The following is a 15458-nucleotide window of genomic DNA, read 5'->3' as shown; positions in this document are numbered from 1 at the left end:
GGGGCTTGACACCGCAACTCCTCGTTGGCGCTATTTTGATGCGAGCTAGCACACCTGTAAGACAGCCACCCCGGCCGTTGCAGGGGGTGTCTGGATGGGCTAATGTCTGAAGAAGCTTGTTACACAGGGTCATACGGCCTGAATAATGCTCCGTGCATGGTTCACAAGGCCTATGATCTCCATCCTGAAGAATTAGGGCTGCATTCATGCTGCCGATGGCGGCGCAAGGCAGAACCTGTCTAGCTTAAAGGGTGGGCATCCCGTTGTGAGAGCAACCTGCTCCCGCCGACGGACGGTGCCTCGGACTCCACAGCCCACCATGCATCGCTTATCGACATTGAGGCTTCTAGTTTGTCTCCTCGCCGGCTCAGCTGCCGCTCAGAGAAAGGGCGGCGGTGGCGGAGGTGGCGGAGGTGGAAGCAGCAACGACGACGATGACTCTTCATCCGGCGGTGGAGGCGGCGACAGCGACGGTGATGACAGTGGCAGCGGCAGCGGCAGCGGAAGCGGCACCGATGACGGCTCGTCCCTCCCCGACAACTCAGCGCCCTGCGGCTACTTTGCCCGCCTGGAAACCTTCGGCCTGCCAGGTCTCTACTACAACGGCACCCTCACGGTGCGCCACCACATCACCCACAACACGGTCTGGGACGAGGAGTCGGAGCCAATCGACGTCTGCGACAACGACGACAGGGCCGCCAAGACGAGCAGGTACCCGGCGCTCGTGCTCGTCGCCCCGACGGGCAACGAGTCGGACACGAACCCGATGCACTGGGTCCTGCGCGGCTTCCAGCCGGCCCACGAGTACCACGCCCTCCGGGACGCCGTCGACTTCAAGCAGCGCTGGGTGTACATTCGGTCGAGCGACTTTGTCATCTCCAACTACACGCGCGAGTACAACACGGTCTTCTCGCCCTACTGGACGAACCGGTACGACGACTCGGACGCGACGGACCTCGAGGAGGCGACGCGCGTGTACTGGCCCACGAACATCACGGCCGAGGATGACGGCACCTTTTCCGCGCGAGCAGAGTACGTCCAGGCGCCACCCATCATCGATAGCAAGGACTACATTGGCTCCTTCCCGCGGCCGGGGAAGCATCCAAGCCAGTATGTCACGGTGAAGAGCGTGTGCAGCATGAATCAGAGATACTATGAAGATGAAGAGGACATTGACACGGTGCGGGGGTCCGACGGATCGAAGAGGAGGAGACAAGACGATGACGGCTTTGACGAGAATGGCGAGCGCATCTGGTACTCGTCAAATCCAACGTTCTGGCTTGACAAGGGCGCAACCATGGAGATGGCCGGCATCGGCGCGGACCAGATGACCCTCACGCTCAACAACAGTCTCGACAAGGCGATACCTTGGATGGGAGAACGGAAGGGTGGATGCTACCCTGACGAGCGCGAGCCCTTTGAACTATCCAATTTCAACCCGATGCAATCTGCAGCCTACGAAGGTAAGGGATTGAGGCCGTGGAACGTGACTCTGAGGATCAGTTTATCATTCGAGGGCTCAATCGTTCGAGAGAATAGCACAACGGTCAACGGCGCGGAAGGTGGAAAGCTGCTGTTCAACGCGGGCTACAAGCTCGATGAGGCAATTGAGGAGGAGGAGGATGATAAGTCCATAGCGTCACAGGCGACGTACAACTGTCACGTTGTCTTACTTGTCGTCATGGTGGCTGGACTTGTTGCTTTCTAGTCGAAATCATCATTCATAAATGCAAGGAACGGTCATTTTGCGGAGAGCGTACGATGTTGGTGATAAACCTCACGCGGCAAACAAGAGCATTTGAGGAGGGTTTGGGATCTCAAAATGATTGCAAGACACAGCTCATGTCCACATGTCTGGGCAGCGTTTAGGAGAAGCAGCAAGCAAATGGCAAATAGAGGAAGCATAAGTGTCAATACGAAAGAAGCCTTGCAAAGGGGCAAAAGTGATTCAGGGGAGGCTCGAACTCCCGACCTTCAGTGATCTCCAACTCTCCTGACAAGATATTAGATGTTAGACTGACGTGATAAACCAACTACACCACCGAAACTGTCGATGAAGGTGGCGCTCGACTGAGAGGTAGATGATGGAGCAAACTCTGCCGCGGGCCTGGACCTGGCGGTGGGGTAAAGGGGAGTAGGGTGGAGGGGGGTAGGGTGAACCCGCTTATCACCATTGACATAACCCGGCGAGGAGGCTTCAAAAATGGTAAGGAGATGATTCAGTATTGTCGAGGAAGCGAGTTCTGTCTAAAGCTGCTTACCGGCCGGTCAATCTGGGCCGTTTCAGGTGAGGTAGTTCATCGGGCATTTTGGGCGACATTCTTGGGATCTTTTCCCTCACTCAACCATTTGCAGGATGGATCTTCGGGCTCATGTCCCCCTCACAGGCATGTGGCTGGCAATCCTCCGAGCAAATGTTTCGACGGGTTGTGAACACCGGGTTACCTACAGTCCTCCTCACAAAAGGATCGAGATATTCAGTGCCACCTGAGCCGCGCCCACCGAGACCGTGAGATGTCTGCACGTCTACTGAGTGGCCCTCAGAGTCGGCTGACGGAGCGGGTGCTCTTGTGCCTTTCGACACCGCAACTCCTTGGAAAACAGCAGACAACCTTCGCGTGATCGACCTGCCTCCTTCTCGAATCCTGTCCATGAGATGCGGCGCGCTTGACTCATTCTTGTGGAGAGCAGACAATGGGATGGATGTGCCATCAATGGTTCCCCGCCTGCGACGGGACGAAGATCCAATGGCAGCTCCCATTCTCTCAGGTCTTGCGTCTGTTACTGTGCAGATATCGACTTCAGTAGCCCGCCTGCTACCGGGCATAGAAGCGCTACACTCAAATATGTCTTCGTGGAACATTCTATGGTTACAATGCCGTGGCTTGATGGGTTCATCGACCAAAACAGAGGGTATTGGCAAGATGTGGCCGCTTCGCGCGTCAATTCCGAGGTGGTAAAGACTGCTTGTACTCTCCGTTTCGAGGGGCATGTTAGATGGCGGGTTCAACCAGTCTTGCGTGCTTTGCCGCACTACAAGCGCAGGAAACGATTTGAAGGAAATTGGACTGCAAGTTTTGGAAGATTCCCGTTCATTTTCTTGGCCGTCATTAGTTTCAAACGTCTCAGTAGGGGGCCTGATTGTGTAGTCGCAAATGTTGACCCTGTCGTCGCCTAGTCTGTACACAGCTTCGGGTGGGTTGATTGTCGAAGAAGAAGCATCGGTGGACCCGCCTTCGGGATGGCCTACAAGAAGTTCAGTCGGATTATCGAATGAACCTCGGAGGGTTAAGGTCGAAGCGTTCGGTGTATTTAGCCAGCGGATATCCGTCACACTTTGCCGAGAAAGTATGATCGTGTTCGGCAGCTGCGTGCGAACCTTGGTGTGGAGATGGCCATCGACAGAACTTCGGGTCGAAAAAGCAGTCTGCGGTAAGCTGATGGTCGTGGCCGGATCGACTACAGTGGCATGATTTATCTCAATTGATGCATCGCGACAGCTGAGCTTCCTGCGCTGCTGATTTGACAAGGCTGTATCGGTAGGGTGCACCGTCATCCGAGCAAGCGGCTCGTGTTGGGATGAGCACGGCTCATGGCAGGGCAGTCCAGTAATATCCTCGATAAAACTGTCGTTCAAGAAGCGATTGAGCTCTTCCGGAAGAACAGGTTCATTAATTGTTCCAGCCACTGCACTTTCGACGTATTGTTGATTGAACTGGTGCTCCCGGGCTCCGTGGACGGCATCATGGATGAAAGGTGGGTTGATACGGTCAATGTTGTCCCCAGGGCTAGTGAGCGCCACTTTGCGGGCCTGGACGCCGGTACTCTGGGAGAATTGCGAATCTTGAATATTCAGAGCGGGAGGTAGGAGGCTTTCCGTTAAAGAATCGCTCGATAACCATCCCAGATTCTGTCCTAGGGTACTGATGACGCTGACGGTCGAGCTTGGGGCAGCTTTGGTCGAGGCTAGACAGGCATCACCTGGTTATGGTATCGCGTAAGCTTCCAGGCGGACTTTAATGTCAAACGCATCATACCCTGACCAAAAGCTCCAAGGAGTGATCCTCGGCTCGCTGCTGCACGGACGGCAGGCGGGAGGCAACGCTGGTGTATCTGCACACCTGTCTCATCGACGCTCATGCATCTTTGGGGTCGGTGATACTGAGTCTCGGGCTGGGCCTGCTAGACGCAGTCCTCAGGTTGGCCATTGCAGACGAGGCTGCATAAAATAGTGTTCCTCGGCCGAGGAGTCAGGTTGAACGTTCTCCGTTGCTTGTCGAGCCAGTGGCGACCTAATGCTTCGTTTTGAGATGACTGAATGGCGGTGTTCAGAGAAGGGCGACCCGTGAAGAGAACATCCTCGGAGGTTTCGATCGTATCATAAGGACTGAGGAACTCGGAAGCGAAGCTCTCGTTGCGGGTATTGTTTGCGGTATAGAAGCGTTCTTCCTCGGTGCCGACGTCGGACATGTCAACAACCGAATATAAGCCAACGGGCTCCAAACGGTAGATGATGCCGTATGAGGATACGATAATGGTCGATGCAGGTAAAGGATTTTGCAGAGATGATATGTCCAAGTTTGGAATGTGCAAATGTAGGTCCGCGTGGCCTTGAGACATTGGCGCTGAAACTGGCTTGTTCCTTTGCGGGCAGGCACTACTGGTGCGGGACACAGGAAGGAAGCTCGTCACTCCTTCTGAAGGTGCAGTGCACCCAAATCAGGTGGCACAGCTACCGCAGAGTCAATACTAAGATACCAATACAGTTAATCCAGGTGCATATATCTTCATACCGTCAAGAGTTAGCCAGCCATTAGACAATTGTGCCTTCGTCTCCTGTAGATCTGGCGACCCTGGGAATCCAGGAGTCGTGAGAGTGATGTGGTTGCTGACTTAGCAAACCTTATCTTATCGCACCAGCTCCTGCCTCCACAGCCAATGAAATTCTTGTGCACAGAGCCTTTCGAGCTCTGCCTTTGAACATCCTCATCACCCGACCTGCCGGCCTTGTCCCCCCTCCAGTTGTCCACAGCGCGCTTAACTGTGAGGTGACAACTCCCCGACCACGATGCCCGAGTCTACCTCGCCTGCAGCCCCCGCATCTCGAGTCCAGGCACCCACGGCTACCGACCCCGACGCCTACACCAGGCTGCACATCACACCACTCGACGCCGATCTCCTCAAAGTCGTCGTTCCCGCAAGCGCCCTGCCCAAGGCACGAGGCATCTCCTTTCACACCCTGCAAACCTTCCCCGAGAAGCGCTACGGCTTTGTCGAGCTGCCCGCCATGGACGCCGAGAAGATCAAGAAGAAGCTGAACGGTGCTGTGCTCAAGGGGTCCAAGATGCGCGTCGAAAAGGCGAGACCTGAGCCCGCGGCCGAGTCGGCGAAAGAGGAGGAGACGGGCAAGAAGCGCAAGAAGAAGTCGAGCGACGACCCCGAAGGCACCAAGAAGCGCAAGCGCGATTACAACGTCATTCCCGGCGTTGAGCTTGAGGATCGCAAGGTCAAGCGAGGCTGGACTGTCACGGATGAGGACAAGATCAAGGAGAAGCGCAACAAGAAGGACCGAAAAGACAAAGAGAGGAGCAAGGAGAAGAAGGAGAAGAAGAAGAATCGCGAGGAACGGTCAAAGTACACCGACAAGGAGGAGTGCCTGCTCAAGACGAAGCTGCCGGCCAATGCCCCCGTCGAGAAGCGCAAGAAGGGCAAGTCACGCGAGACGGTCATTCACGAGTTCTCAAACACGACCAAGTATCCCAGCTTCCTCAAGTCGAGCAAACCCTCGGATGCAGCGCCCTCCAATGCCGAGTACGTCGAAGGCAAGGGCTGGGTGGACGAGGAGGGCAATGTCGTGGAAGCTGTCAAGGTCCGCAAGCCAGCTGAGCCCAAGTCTGAATCTCGCAAGAAGAAGAAGACGATAGCACCGCCAGTCGTCGAGGATGACACGACGAGCAGCAGTGGCAGCTCTTCTGAGGACGACGACGATTCGGAAGCAGAGGCCCCTGCCGCAAAACCCGAGAAGGCTGCGACTCCCACCGAGGCTACTACGCCGGCACCGGTCGATGATGATGCTACGAGCAGCAGCGGCAGTTCCTCCGATGACGACGATGCATCAGAGGAGGAGGGGAAAACTAAGGCGAAATCCACCCCTCCCAGTGTCAAGGTCACAACTGCGGCTGCCGGCGATGATGACACGAGCAGCAGCGGCTCTTCCACTGACGAGGAAGTACCGGACGCCCCTGCAGCAGCTGACGAATCTACCGAGGAGGCCGCCGACAGCCCAGCATCGGCACTCAAGGGCGATGGATCGCGCCCCAAGTCATCCAGCTCGAGCAATAGTCTCACAATCAAGATACCGCCCGCAACCCCGGCCAAGGTGCACCCTCTCGAGGCTCTTTACAAGCGCGCGCGGGCGGGTGAAGATGCGACGACGACTCCGGCCAAGGAGTCTCAGCCTTTCAGTTTCTTCGGCGGTGGAGGTGACGACGACGATATTGAGGAGGACAACGCAGTTCCTAGCCTGCAGATCCCCATGACACCCTACACGCAAGAGGACTTTGAATGGCGCAACATTAGGAGTGCTGCGCCGACGCCTGATACGGCCCACCCCTCGAGGATCAAGAACTTCTGGGCAGGCGACGAAATGGACGAGGACGAGGCCGATGACACGGCCGTGGCCAACGGCGACGAAGATAACGAGGAGGAAGCTGCTGCTGCCGCTGCTGGACCCTCGGGCGACTTTCAAAAGTGGTTCTGGGAAAACAGGGGCGACCTCAACAAGTCGTGGATGAAGAGGAAGAAGACCGCGGCCAAGGAGAAGAGGCACCGGGAGAACAAGTCACGAGCGAACAGGGCGGTTTAGACATTTCGAATACCAATTGCTTTCTTTTCCTTTGAGCACAGCTTTCACTCTTGCGCTCTTGCGTGATTCTGTGCTGGCCAATGCCCCCCACGCGTTGGTGTGAGTGACTACGATTCGACGGAGATCGATTGTCGAGGCTTGGCTTGCATGCATGTCCGCCTTGGGCGCCACATCCACAGCGACTGTCGTTCAAAGAACAAAGCCAGCAACGAAAGGGAGATGTCTGATGGCTTCAGTCTGCCGAACACCAGTTGAGGTTGTATACAAGTAATGACAAGAGTCAGCTTGAGGCTTAACCCCGGCCGAAAACTCCCTCTTATACATTCGGATACGGCCTCATCGGACAACGTCTAGCGGCGACACGGACTAATGGACCCCGAGTTAGGTAATGAGTGTTGGCAGTGGGATGCTGATCCCTCCAAGACAGGAGGGTGTATTCCCCACGAATCACACAGCCTGTTGGCCATCGGAATATAACAGACGACGAAATCACCTTGTCGCGTGGGAATGTTGCGTCGGCGCTCATGGGTGAGACAAACGTCAACTGCCAACTCAAACTTTATTGATTGATTGATCGATCGACAGGCAGGCATATTCCCAGCTAGCCTTTGTGACAGCGATCCAGACCAATCGTCCCTCCCCCCTCACAATGCAGGGATCATCACCATCACGACTCAGAGGTCCTGAAGCCGGACATGCCAATGTCTCTCGGCCGAATGCACAACAGTCGAGGCACCAAGATCTGCCCCCAGACGTGTATCCCGAGCCCCACGATGCATCACCGCCGCACAACGAAAAGGGCGCTGTTCCCGTAGCCATAGCCCCCGGCGAAGCAGTGCCGCCGTCCGAAGCTCCGTACGTCGACCCGGATGATTTTGACGAGGGTGGCGCCGCAGCGTGGACGGCCGTCTTCGGAGCATGGTGTACCCTCTTCTGCACCTTTGGGCTCGGCAACAGCGTCGGCGTGTTCCAGGCCTACTATGTCGACGATGCCCTCAAAGAGTATCCGTCATCGACCATTTCGTGGGTGACTGGTGTTTTTCTGTGGACGCTCAACTTTATGCCCGTCATTGTAAGTCGCATCATCGCATCTTCGTCACCTCCAGACCCTGGCCTTGGTCTTGGCTCACAGCGCAGTTCGGCCGCGTCTACGACCGCTTCGGCCCCAAGTGGATCGTCGTCGGCGGCACCCTGACCTACGTCTTCGGCATGATGATGGTCTCGCTGTCGACCGAGTTCTGGCATTTCTTTCTTGCCATGAGCATCGTGGCCCCCATTGGCTCGAGCGCTGCCGCCAGCGCCAGCATGTCCGCGACCCTGTCCTGGTTCCGCAAGAAGCGCGCCACGGCCTTTGGCATCATGATGTCCGGCTCCTCCGTCGGCGGCGTCGTCCTGCCTATCATGATCTCACGCATGATTGACCGTGTCGGCTTCCCCTGGACCATTCGCGCCGTGGCCTTTCTATTCCTCGGCCTCATGGGCGTTTCGTGCTACACCGTGCGGTCGCGCTTACAGCCTGAACCGAGGCCGCTTGTTTTGAGGGAGTATGTGCAGGGATTGAGAGAGCCGGCCATGGCTTTCACCGTGTTTGGCATGTTTCTCTTCTTCTGGGGCATGTTTTTGCCGTTCAACTTTATCATCCTGCAGGCCAAGGCACAGGGCATGAGTCCTGGGTTGGTTATTTACCTCATCCCTATCATGCACGCTGTGAGGTAAGTTTTCCCCCCTTTGTTTTCAAGTCGATAAACCTCCTGAATTGGAGCCTCAGGGGATAACATTGGCCAGCATCGTTGGGCGCATCATCCCCGGTATCCTCGCCGACAAGTTCGGCCGTTACAACGTCATGATTTGCATCGTCACCCTCGCCGCCGTCTTTACCCTCTCCATCTGGATCCCCAGCAAGACAAATACAGCCATCATTGTCTTCACAATCCTCTTCGGCTTCTCCTCCGGCAGCTTCACCTCACTCGCGCCGACGCTCGTCGCGCAAATCTCGGATATACGGCAGATTGGCATACGCACCGGCACTGCGTTTGCTGTCCAGTCTTTCGGCGCCCTGACGGGGAGTCCCATCGCCAGCGCCATCGTCGAGTCCCAGGGAGGCAGGTATCTGGGTCTGCAGCTGTTCTGCGGCCTCGCCATGCTCGCGTCTGCGGTCGTCTTCTTCTTTGCGAGACATGTGCAAGTCGGACTACGCTTGAACAAAATATGATAGATTGTTGCTTCGGGACTGGCCGCTCACGAGATGTGGTCACTGTTCCTGGCATCTGTGGGAGCGACTGCTCCAGCGCAAGCGCCGCAACCATGTTATTTTATTTCCAGCCTACATCTCGGTCTCTCGGCACACGTGCATGTGTACCTGGTAGCGTGGCCCCCGCCAAGTCTCAGAATAAGTGCTAGCTCAATCCTCAGGGGTTGTAAGATCCGTTCCTCAGTGTTTGTTCGGCTCGCTTCTACAGGCGCGTCGCCCACCTCACTCCAGACTCGGACGTAGCAAAAAGATTCACAAAAACATACAACACCAGGGATTCGCCGGTGGTCACCCACCCGACTACTGGTCTGGCCCTTATTGGTTTATCTAGGGGAGAGCGGACGGGATCCCGAGGTTCCCAATAGGTATGGTCGTATGTGGAAGTCCTGAACCCTAGGAGTGGTTATATAGGGAAAACAGCACGGCGTCGGACACGTACCGAGATTTGGGAATCCATGCCAGTAGATCTCAAGGCTTACGAAAACTTGGCATCTGACTTGCGTACTTGCTTATTAGCTGGTAATGGCTGCACACATTCTCTTCGCACCGGACGTTTGGCCCGTCGGATATTACAGCAGACGACACTTCGATTGAACCCACTGAGCCGCCAAAGGCACCAGTAGACACAATTACGACCCGTTCAGGTCTCCTAGCACCAAACCAGCCAGAAACTGTGGAAAAGCGCCAGCATGCAAGGATGAAATGACAGGAAGAGCGACGGTGCGGAGACTGAACATGAGAGCCGAGGGCCGCCAACCGAGTCCTTCTGCCACACGGAATTGGGTGAACTACAGGCTCTGGAAATATGAGTAGCGCCGTTCCCCACAGCCGCGGGGCAAAGGCTCGATCAAGACGAGCCGATGCGCAGATCGCTGCCATCATATGCACATGGCGCTGGCAGCCAGCTTAGGTCGTCGTCATCAACTCCTCGGTGGCAGCCTTGATCCGGGCATCGCGTCCGGGGCGTTCCGTTGCAAGTGTCGTTGCGGCTCGTAAATGTCAGGTGGCGGCTCAAGGGAACGATGCAGGACGGGCGATCCTATTTTCTTGGCATGCCTTGGCAAGGTATGATTGCCGGACTTCAGAGGACACAAACTGCAGACAAGATGTATTTGAATCCGGACCAACGAGAACCAGCATGCGAGCGACGATGAACCGAGTGCTCGCTGGTATATGCAGTGGACTTGACAGCACACGTCTGTGTCGCATCTACCAATCTCTCGCCCCCCTGCCCAGTCCTGCCCTTACCGCTGCGTATACCACGTTAACCCCAAGAGCTCTTTTCAGAGACGTGACATCAGTCCTCCGACCGGCAGTCTTGAGCCGATGCGATCATCTTATTCGGGACATTGATGCGGCGAAAATAGCGCAAACAAAGACGCGGAGACGGGCTGGAGAATGCCGGGGAAGTCGGGAAAGTTGGGGCCGGTCAAAGTTCTTAGATGCGACTGGTGATACTGAATCAAATCATGCCCTATGAGCCGCTATCACCTGGCGCGGCCGAATCCCGGAGTGGCGCCGTGGTGGTGCCTTGATCCGTACCCCCTTGCGGGGATTGTTGCCGGCTGGATAGGATGCCACGCACGCTATGCCGGCGATGCCTTGCTAAGTTTTCGGGTGCAGAGCATGATAGGTCCTCCTTGCAGACTACCGCCATGCGACCTTGGCATGTCATAGGTGCGTCTATACACACTGCGGAGGCATAGACTCTACTACAACGCTATCGTGGTGGAGACGCGAACTGATGAGTGAGTGACGGCACTTCAAGCAGGTTGATGGACGTCGTCGGAGCCTGACTAAGGGTTCATCAGAACAACAATAGGACGGCCCCTCACCATGTTTGCCCTTGGTCCGTCTTTGGCCCACATCAACTGCGATCTGGTTCAAGGCATAAGTCCGGAGATAAGGAGCAGATTCAACCTTACCAAAGGCATCACTACGAACACTCCCGGATGAACCTGTTCCCTTTTACTCCATGTCTCCATGATCTGTTCACTCCAGACAAACGTGATAAAAAAACATGAGCAACCCTGTGGGTTCCAAGCCGCCTAGCGGCGATCCCGAAGTGGAGGGACACAAAGCTACCGTCGAGCATGCCTACGACATCGACGAAAAGGCTCGAGCCGCCGACTACAGGGCTGACGCCATCGAGGCAGAGAACACGGAATACAAAATGGGCGTGCTCGAAGCTGCGAAGGCTTACACCATGGCTTCTCTGTGGGCCTTCGCCATGTCTTGCACGATCGTACGTGGCTCTGGTCTTCTATTGGCGCAGGGTTACAAGAATAAATCCAATTGACACGGTGTCTTTCAGATCATGGAGTCTTACTGCGTCTTCCTGATGGGCAACTTCATCGCGCTGCCTGCCTTCGCCGCTCAATTCGGCGTCCTGAACGAAGCGACCGGTAAGATGATCATCGAAACAAAGTGGCAGTCTGCCCTTCAGGTTGGCGGCCCTTCAGGTTGGCGGCCCCCTTGGTGCTATCATCGGTGTGTGCTTTGCCGGCCCCCTGACGAGCCGTATTGGATACCGCTGGGCGACTATTTCTGGGCTTATGGCCCTCAACGCCTTCATCTTCGTCTTCTATTTCGCAAACTCGCTGCCCGTTATTCTGGCCTCTCAGCTGCTCGAGGGCATACCGTGGGGTATTTTTTATCGCCTATGCCCCCGCCTATTGCAGTGAGATCGTGCCTATGAGGTTGAGGGCCCCGACTACGCAGATGTTGCAGATGTTCTGGGCTATCGGTGCCATTATCGTCGGTGCTGTCACGTATCGCTACAACACGCTTGATAGCGAGACAGCCTTCAGGTACATTTTTGCTGCCTCGTCCAAGTATAAAAGGTCAGATCGTGGTTGCTAATGGAAAAGTACCGCAGGGTCCTTATCGCGCTGCAGTGGACGTTCCCTACGCCTCTCGCCATTCTCATCTGGATTGCCCCCAAATCACCTTCGTGGCTCGTCCGCAGGGGCAGTCTCGAAGATGCTGAGCGTTCTGTTCAGCGCCTGGAATGTAAGTCTGTGGCCGTCAACCTGAAGGAGTTGGTGGCGATGATGCGTCGTACTATCGAGCTCGAGAAGACCGAAAAGGAGCCCAACCACCTCGAGCTGTTCAAGGGTACTGATTGTTACCGTACTCTAATTGTCTGCTGTGTGTATGCGGCGCAGAACCTGACTGGTAATCTTATCGCGAACCAAGCTGTCTATGTCTTCGAACGCAAGTCAAACCTCAGTCCGCCAGTGTAATAATACCTTTTGGCTCTAACATGGCTCTTAGAAGCTGGCATGAGCACCGATACCGCTTTTGCCATGGGTCTTATCACCTCGGCCTTGCAAACCGTCATGGTCATGCTCTCCTGGATTCTCACTCCGTATCTCAGCCGCCGCACAATTTTCCGGCACGTAAGTGGACAAAGACGGCGGTTGACATCAACGACGACCAGTAGATGGATCGGCGGTCGGAGGGCAGGGCTATGTTGGAGATGAACACCAGGAAACGAACACCTATCACTGTTCAGCAATTGTACTTTCTTGTAGGGAGTCATGCCAAGATATGGAACGTTGAAAACTGCACTCTTGGCCACATGGGATATGATGGTCTATGGCCTTTGGGCCCTTCCTATACGGTACATAGAACCCTGGGATACCTCTGACGAAGCTTCTGCTGCTTTACGTCGCAGTCCATTTGGGCGTCAACGTCACAGAGAGGCGGAGCTTCTGAGATACGGGCTGCACGGGGCCACAGTCAGTACTGCACAATGTCATGGATAATTCATTGCTTGTCATGTAGCTCATTTCAACAGTATCCTGTCTCTCCCGTGAGACTCCCGCAAGCTCTTTTGCTGCACACGAATGCAAAGTCCAGACGGGAGCACAGCAGAGTAGCTCTGCTTCAACTGGACATGCTGCTATCCTCCTCTGCTACTCGCACCTGCCCGCTCCCGTTGGCCGTGTCCAGCAGACGCTTGGCACACCGAAGTGCTGATGACACTAACAGTCCCGAGACTCAATACAAAAAGCTAGATCCGGAAACTACTCGACGACACGAAGAAGAAGCATAGCTCATTGGTTCACATGTAAATTATGAGAGCTGGAAACGCCACGCAGGTGTCAACAGCAATGTCACCGCCACAGAGTTGTTGGTTTGGTCCGTCACGCGACAGGCAAATCACTCCAATTGACTGGGAATCGCGACCGCCAAGATACCAGGATGCATTCAACTTGGGCTGAAAACAATCGGATGAAACGAAAACGTCTTCTTTTGGGCTGAAATATTACCCGCCCTAGCTGTGTGGGCAGTTGGCTGGAGAGGACCAACCGAGCCAAGGAACCGCATTCCCAACGCCGCGGCACTGGCAACCAACATTTAATTCCCGCGACCAACATGCTTCCCCAGACACGTGCCGTGCGTTGGAACCATTTCAAAGAACAAACTTATTCTGACTTCACACAGAGGCTGCAAGCGTCCAACGTCGCTACTTCTGTCCGTCCGGACAACGCCATGCACAACGTTACGCAGTGGCAGTGCCGAAGCGGGCAGAAAGCCATTGGCGAGAACAACGAAAACCCGCCTCAGCCCAACCATCACACATCATGCGATGGATACGAGGTGTCAGACATCCTTTCCACCCACCCTCTTCCTACGTCTGCCCAACCACTGCCCTTCCAATTAGCCGCATGTGCTTATTATGGACAGTCCGGCTTCGGGCGCACAACCGTTCCGCAGCACCCTCCACAACGGGTCGCACGAACCAGTCCTTTGTGCCACCTCTCTCGGTTCTTTCAGCCTTAAGCCCCTGAACTTAAGCTAGCTCGACGGTGAAGATGAAGCTTAACGCTTATGTGTCAAAGTCAGCGCTGGGCGACACTAACGACTCGCCGAGAGTTGTATTTTAGGGGGAGATCGACTGTGCCTTGGTCGGAGAGTTTTAGTGGCCTGGAGCTGCTCCCCCGCCTCTTGGGAACAAAGAAGTTTTCTTGGCTCTGCGGCTGACGCGCCCCGAACAACGCCTTGCAACGGCGAACATGATGCTGGGAATGGCCTCTCTGCAGCACATACGACCATACCTATTGGAAACCTCGGGATCCCGTCCGCTCTCCCCTAGATAAACCAATAAGGGCCAGACCAGTAGTCGGGTGGGTGACCACCGGCGAATCCCTGGTGTTGTATGTTTTTTGATCAAGATTTTTTGGCTTGGACTATTTTCTGACGTGCTGGTCGGGGTACCTGAAAGTCGTTCCTTTTCTCTCACAGGAGGCTGTCGCAGTTCCGTAGGGAGGCTTGGGGCGGATGTGTTCCTGTACAATTTGCACAATCAAGTAGGGCTTTTAGGCTCCCCCAGCGTGAGACATGCATGCTAGGGATGAAGGTAATCACGGCAATCCGGCCAGACTACCAACGGTGCGCCTGACAGGCTGTTTTCCTTCTTCATCATTACACTCTGCCACGGGTCTTGCGTCCCAACCAAGAAAAGCTGACTATTGCGTAATGGAGCTGCTTGGGTGGTGGCATTTAGGTTCGACCGACCAGTGCGAAAGCGCCCTGGTCAAACCACAACACATGATGGCTGCGTTGGTCAAGAGAGGTCAGGTTTGGTCAGACGACTAGGAGAATAAACGTGTGGCCGCGTGCGTTTACGAGCGGAGCGGCTGGGTGTCTGTTGTCTTATGATTTCGATTCATCCGAAGTTCTTGGGTTGTTCTTTGGTCCACATAAGCCTAGGACCCCAGCTGTGCCCCAGGCTTCGAGCGACCGATCGGACGATGTCCAAGTAACGTAGCCAGAAAGAGTGGGCACGCAGCAAGGATTCTCAGGGGGGTTGGAAGGCCGGATGCTGTGTCGCTGTCCCGCTGACAACACACTCGCATGAGTTGATCTTTTCGATGGGGAGCCCGGGCGCCATACGAATGCTAGCGAGACTCGTATTATGAGAAACCCTTTCGCTAGGGCTACATGGTAAGCCAGGGCGTCAACCAGCGCGAGGATCGGCATCCGCTAGAGGCCGGTAATCGCGCGGGTCGGCGTCAGAGAATCCACGAGACTGGTCAGCTCTGGAAGACGGCAGAGAGCGGGAGAGTGGGCGTCAAACGCAAGACGAACAAATAAAAGACAGGCAATTGTTGCTGCCACACCATGACAGACCATGCAGCACATAGGCGGACACACAGCTGCGTCCCCCATCTCGTATTGATGACATGGCCAGGCGACCGGCACAGCGAATGCCGCTTCGTGGCGCTTGTCAGCGGACGGCCATCCGTTCATCTCCCTCAGCTGGAGATAGGCAAGCCCGGTTCGAGGCCATGCCCTCCCCCTGACCCTACCGATACGCGACTTGGGAAAGCC

The 15458-nt window shown here is 55.6% G+C and overlaps 7 protein-coding genes and 3 non-coding genes across 10 annotated transcripts; 6 read left to right on the top strand and 4 right to left on the bottom strand.

Annotated features, from left to right (window-relative positions):
• Positions 1–319: 319 nt before the first annotated feature.
• VDAG_04805 (uncharacterized protein) lies at positions 320–1708 on the top strand (the record flags this gene model as incomplete). The annotated part of the gene is made up of 1 exon (XM_009654409.1): positions 320–1708. One exon carries the CDS (start codon positions 320–322, stop codon positions 1706–1708), a length of 1389 nt encoding a protein of 462 aa, XP_009652704.1.
• Positions 1709–1944: 236 nt separating this feature from the next.
• VDAG_20151 lies at positions 1945–2048 on the bottom strand. Its single transcript has one exon. It is a non-coding gene; the product is annotated as a tRNA-Val (tRNA).
• A 190-nt stretch (positions 2049–2238) lies between these two features.
• Positions 2239–3283, bottom strand: VDAG_04804 (uncharacterized protein). The gene has a single exon (XM_009654408.1). It carries the CDS (start codon positions 2990–2992, stop codon positions 2342–2344), a length of 651 nt encoding a protein of 216 aa, XP_009652703.1. The 5' UTR covers positions 2993–3283; the 3' UTR covers positions 2239–2341.
• An 899-nt stretch (positions 3284–4182) lies between these two features.
• On the bottom strand, positions 4183–4620 carry VDAG_04803 (uncharacterized protein; the record flags this gene model as incomplete). Its single annotated transcript, XM_009654407.1, has 1 exon — positions 4183–4620. One exon carries the CDS (start codon positions 4618–4620, stop codon positions 4183–4185), a length of 438 nt encoding a protein of 145 aa, XP_009652702.1.
• A 448-nt stretch (positions 4621–5068) lies between these two features.
• Positions 5069–6865, top strand: VDAG_04802 (uncharacterized protein; the record flags this gene model as incomplete). Its single annotated transcript, XM_009654406.1, has 1 exon — positions 5069–6865. One exon carries the CDS (start codon positions 5069–5071, stop codon positions 6863–6865), a length of 1797 nt encoding a protein of 598 aa, XP_009652701.1.
• Positions 6866–7514: 649 nt separating this feature from the next.
• Positions 7515–9077, top strand: VDAG_04801 (riboflavin transporter MCH5; the record flags this gene model as incomplete). Its single annotated transcript, XM_009654405.1, has 3 exons — positions 7515–7888; positions 7972–8577; positions 8651–9077. The coding sequence occupies 3 exons, from the start codon at positions 7515–7517 to the stop codon at positions 9075–9077; spliced, it is 1407 nt and encodes a 468-aa protein (XP_009652700.1).
• Positions 9078–9375: 298 nt separating this feature from the next.
• On the bottom strand, positions 9376–9491 carry VDAG_20017. Its single transcript, XR_692063.1, has one exon. It is a non-coding gene; the product is annotated as a 5S ribosomal RNA (ribosomal RNA).
• A 1645-nt stretch (positions 9492–11136) lies between these two features.
• VDAG_04800 (maltose permease MAL31) lies at positions 11137–12768 on the top strand (the record flags this gene model as incomplete). The annotated part of the gene is made up of 7 exons (XM_009654404.1): positions 11137–11361; positions 11431–11502; positions 11579–11757; positions 11798–11926; positions 11995–12293; positions 12393–12517; positions 12562–12768. 7 exons carry the CDS (start codon positions 11137–11139, stop codon positions 12766–12768), a joined length of 1236 nt encoding a protein of 411 aa, XP_009652699.1.
• Positions 12769–14172: 1404 nt separating this feature from the next.
• On the top strand, positions 14173–14288 carry VDAG_20016. Its single transcript, XR_692062.1, has one exon. It is a non-coding gene; the product is annotated as a 5S ribosomal RNA (ribosomal RNA).
• A 214-nt stretch (positions 14289–14502) lies between these two features.
• Positions 14503–15221, top strand: VDAG_04799 (uncharacterized protein; the record flags this gene model as incomplete). Its single annotated transcript, XM_009654403.1, has 1 exon — positions 14503–15221. Exon 1 carries the CDS (start codon positions 15069–15071, stop codon positions 15219–15221), a length of 153 nt encoding a protein of 50 aa, XP_009652698.1. The 5' UTR covers positions 14503–15068.
• Between the last annotated feature and the right edge of the window lie 237 nt (positions 15222–15458).

This window comes from Verticillium dahliae, genomic scaffold (assembly GCF_000150675.1).
Source record: "Verticillium dahliae VdLs.17 supercont1.8 genomic scaffold, whole genome shotgun sequence".
Lineage (NCBI taxonomy): Eukaryota > Fungi > Ascomycota > Sordariomycetes > Glomerellales > Plectosphaerellaceae > Verticillium > Verticillium dahliae.
This window is presented reverse-complemented; position numbering and strand designations above follow the sequence as displayed.

Excerpts from the sequence above, each read along its gene's own strand:
- VDAG_04804 (XM_009654408.1), bottom strand. The coding sequence starts at position 2,992 with ATGCCCCTCGAAACGGAGAGTACAAGCAGTCTTTACCACCTCGGAATT.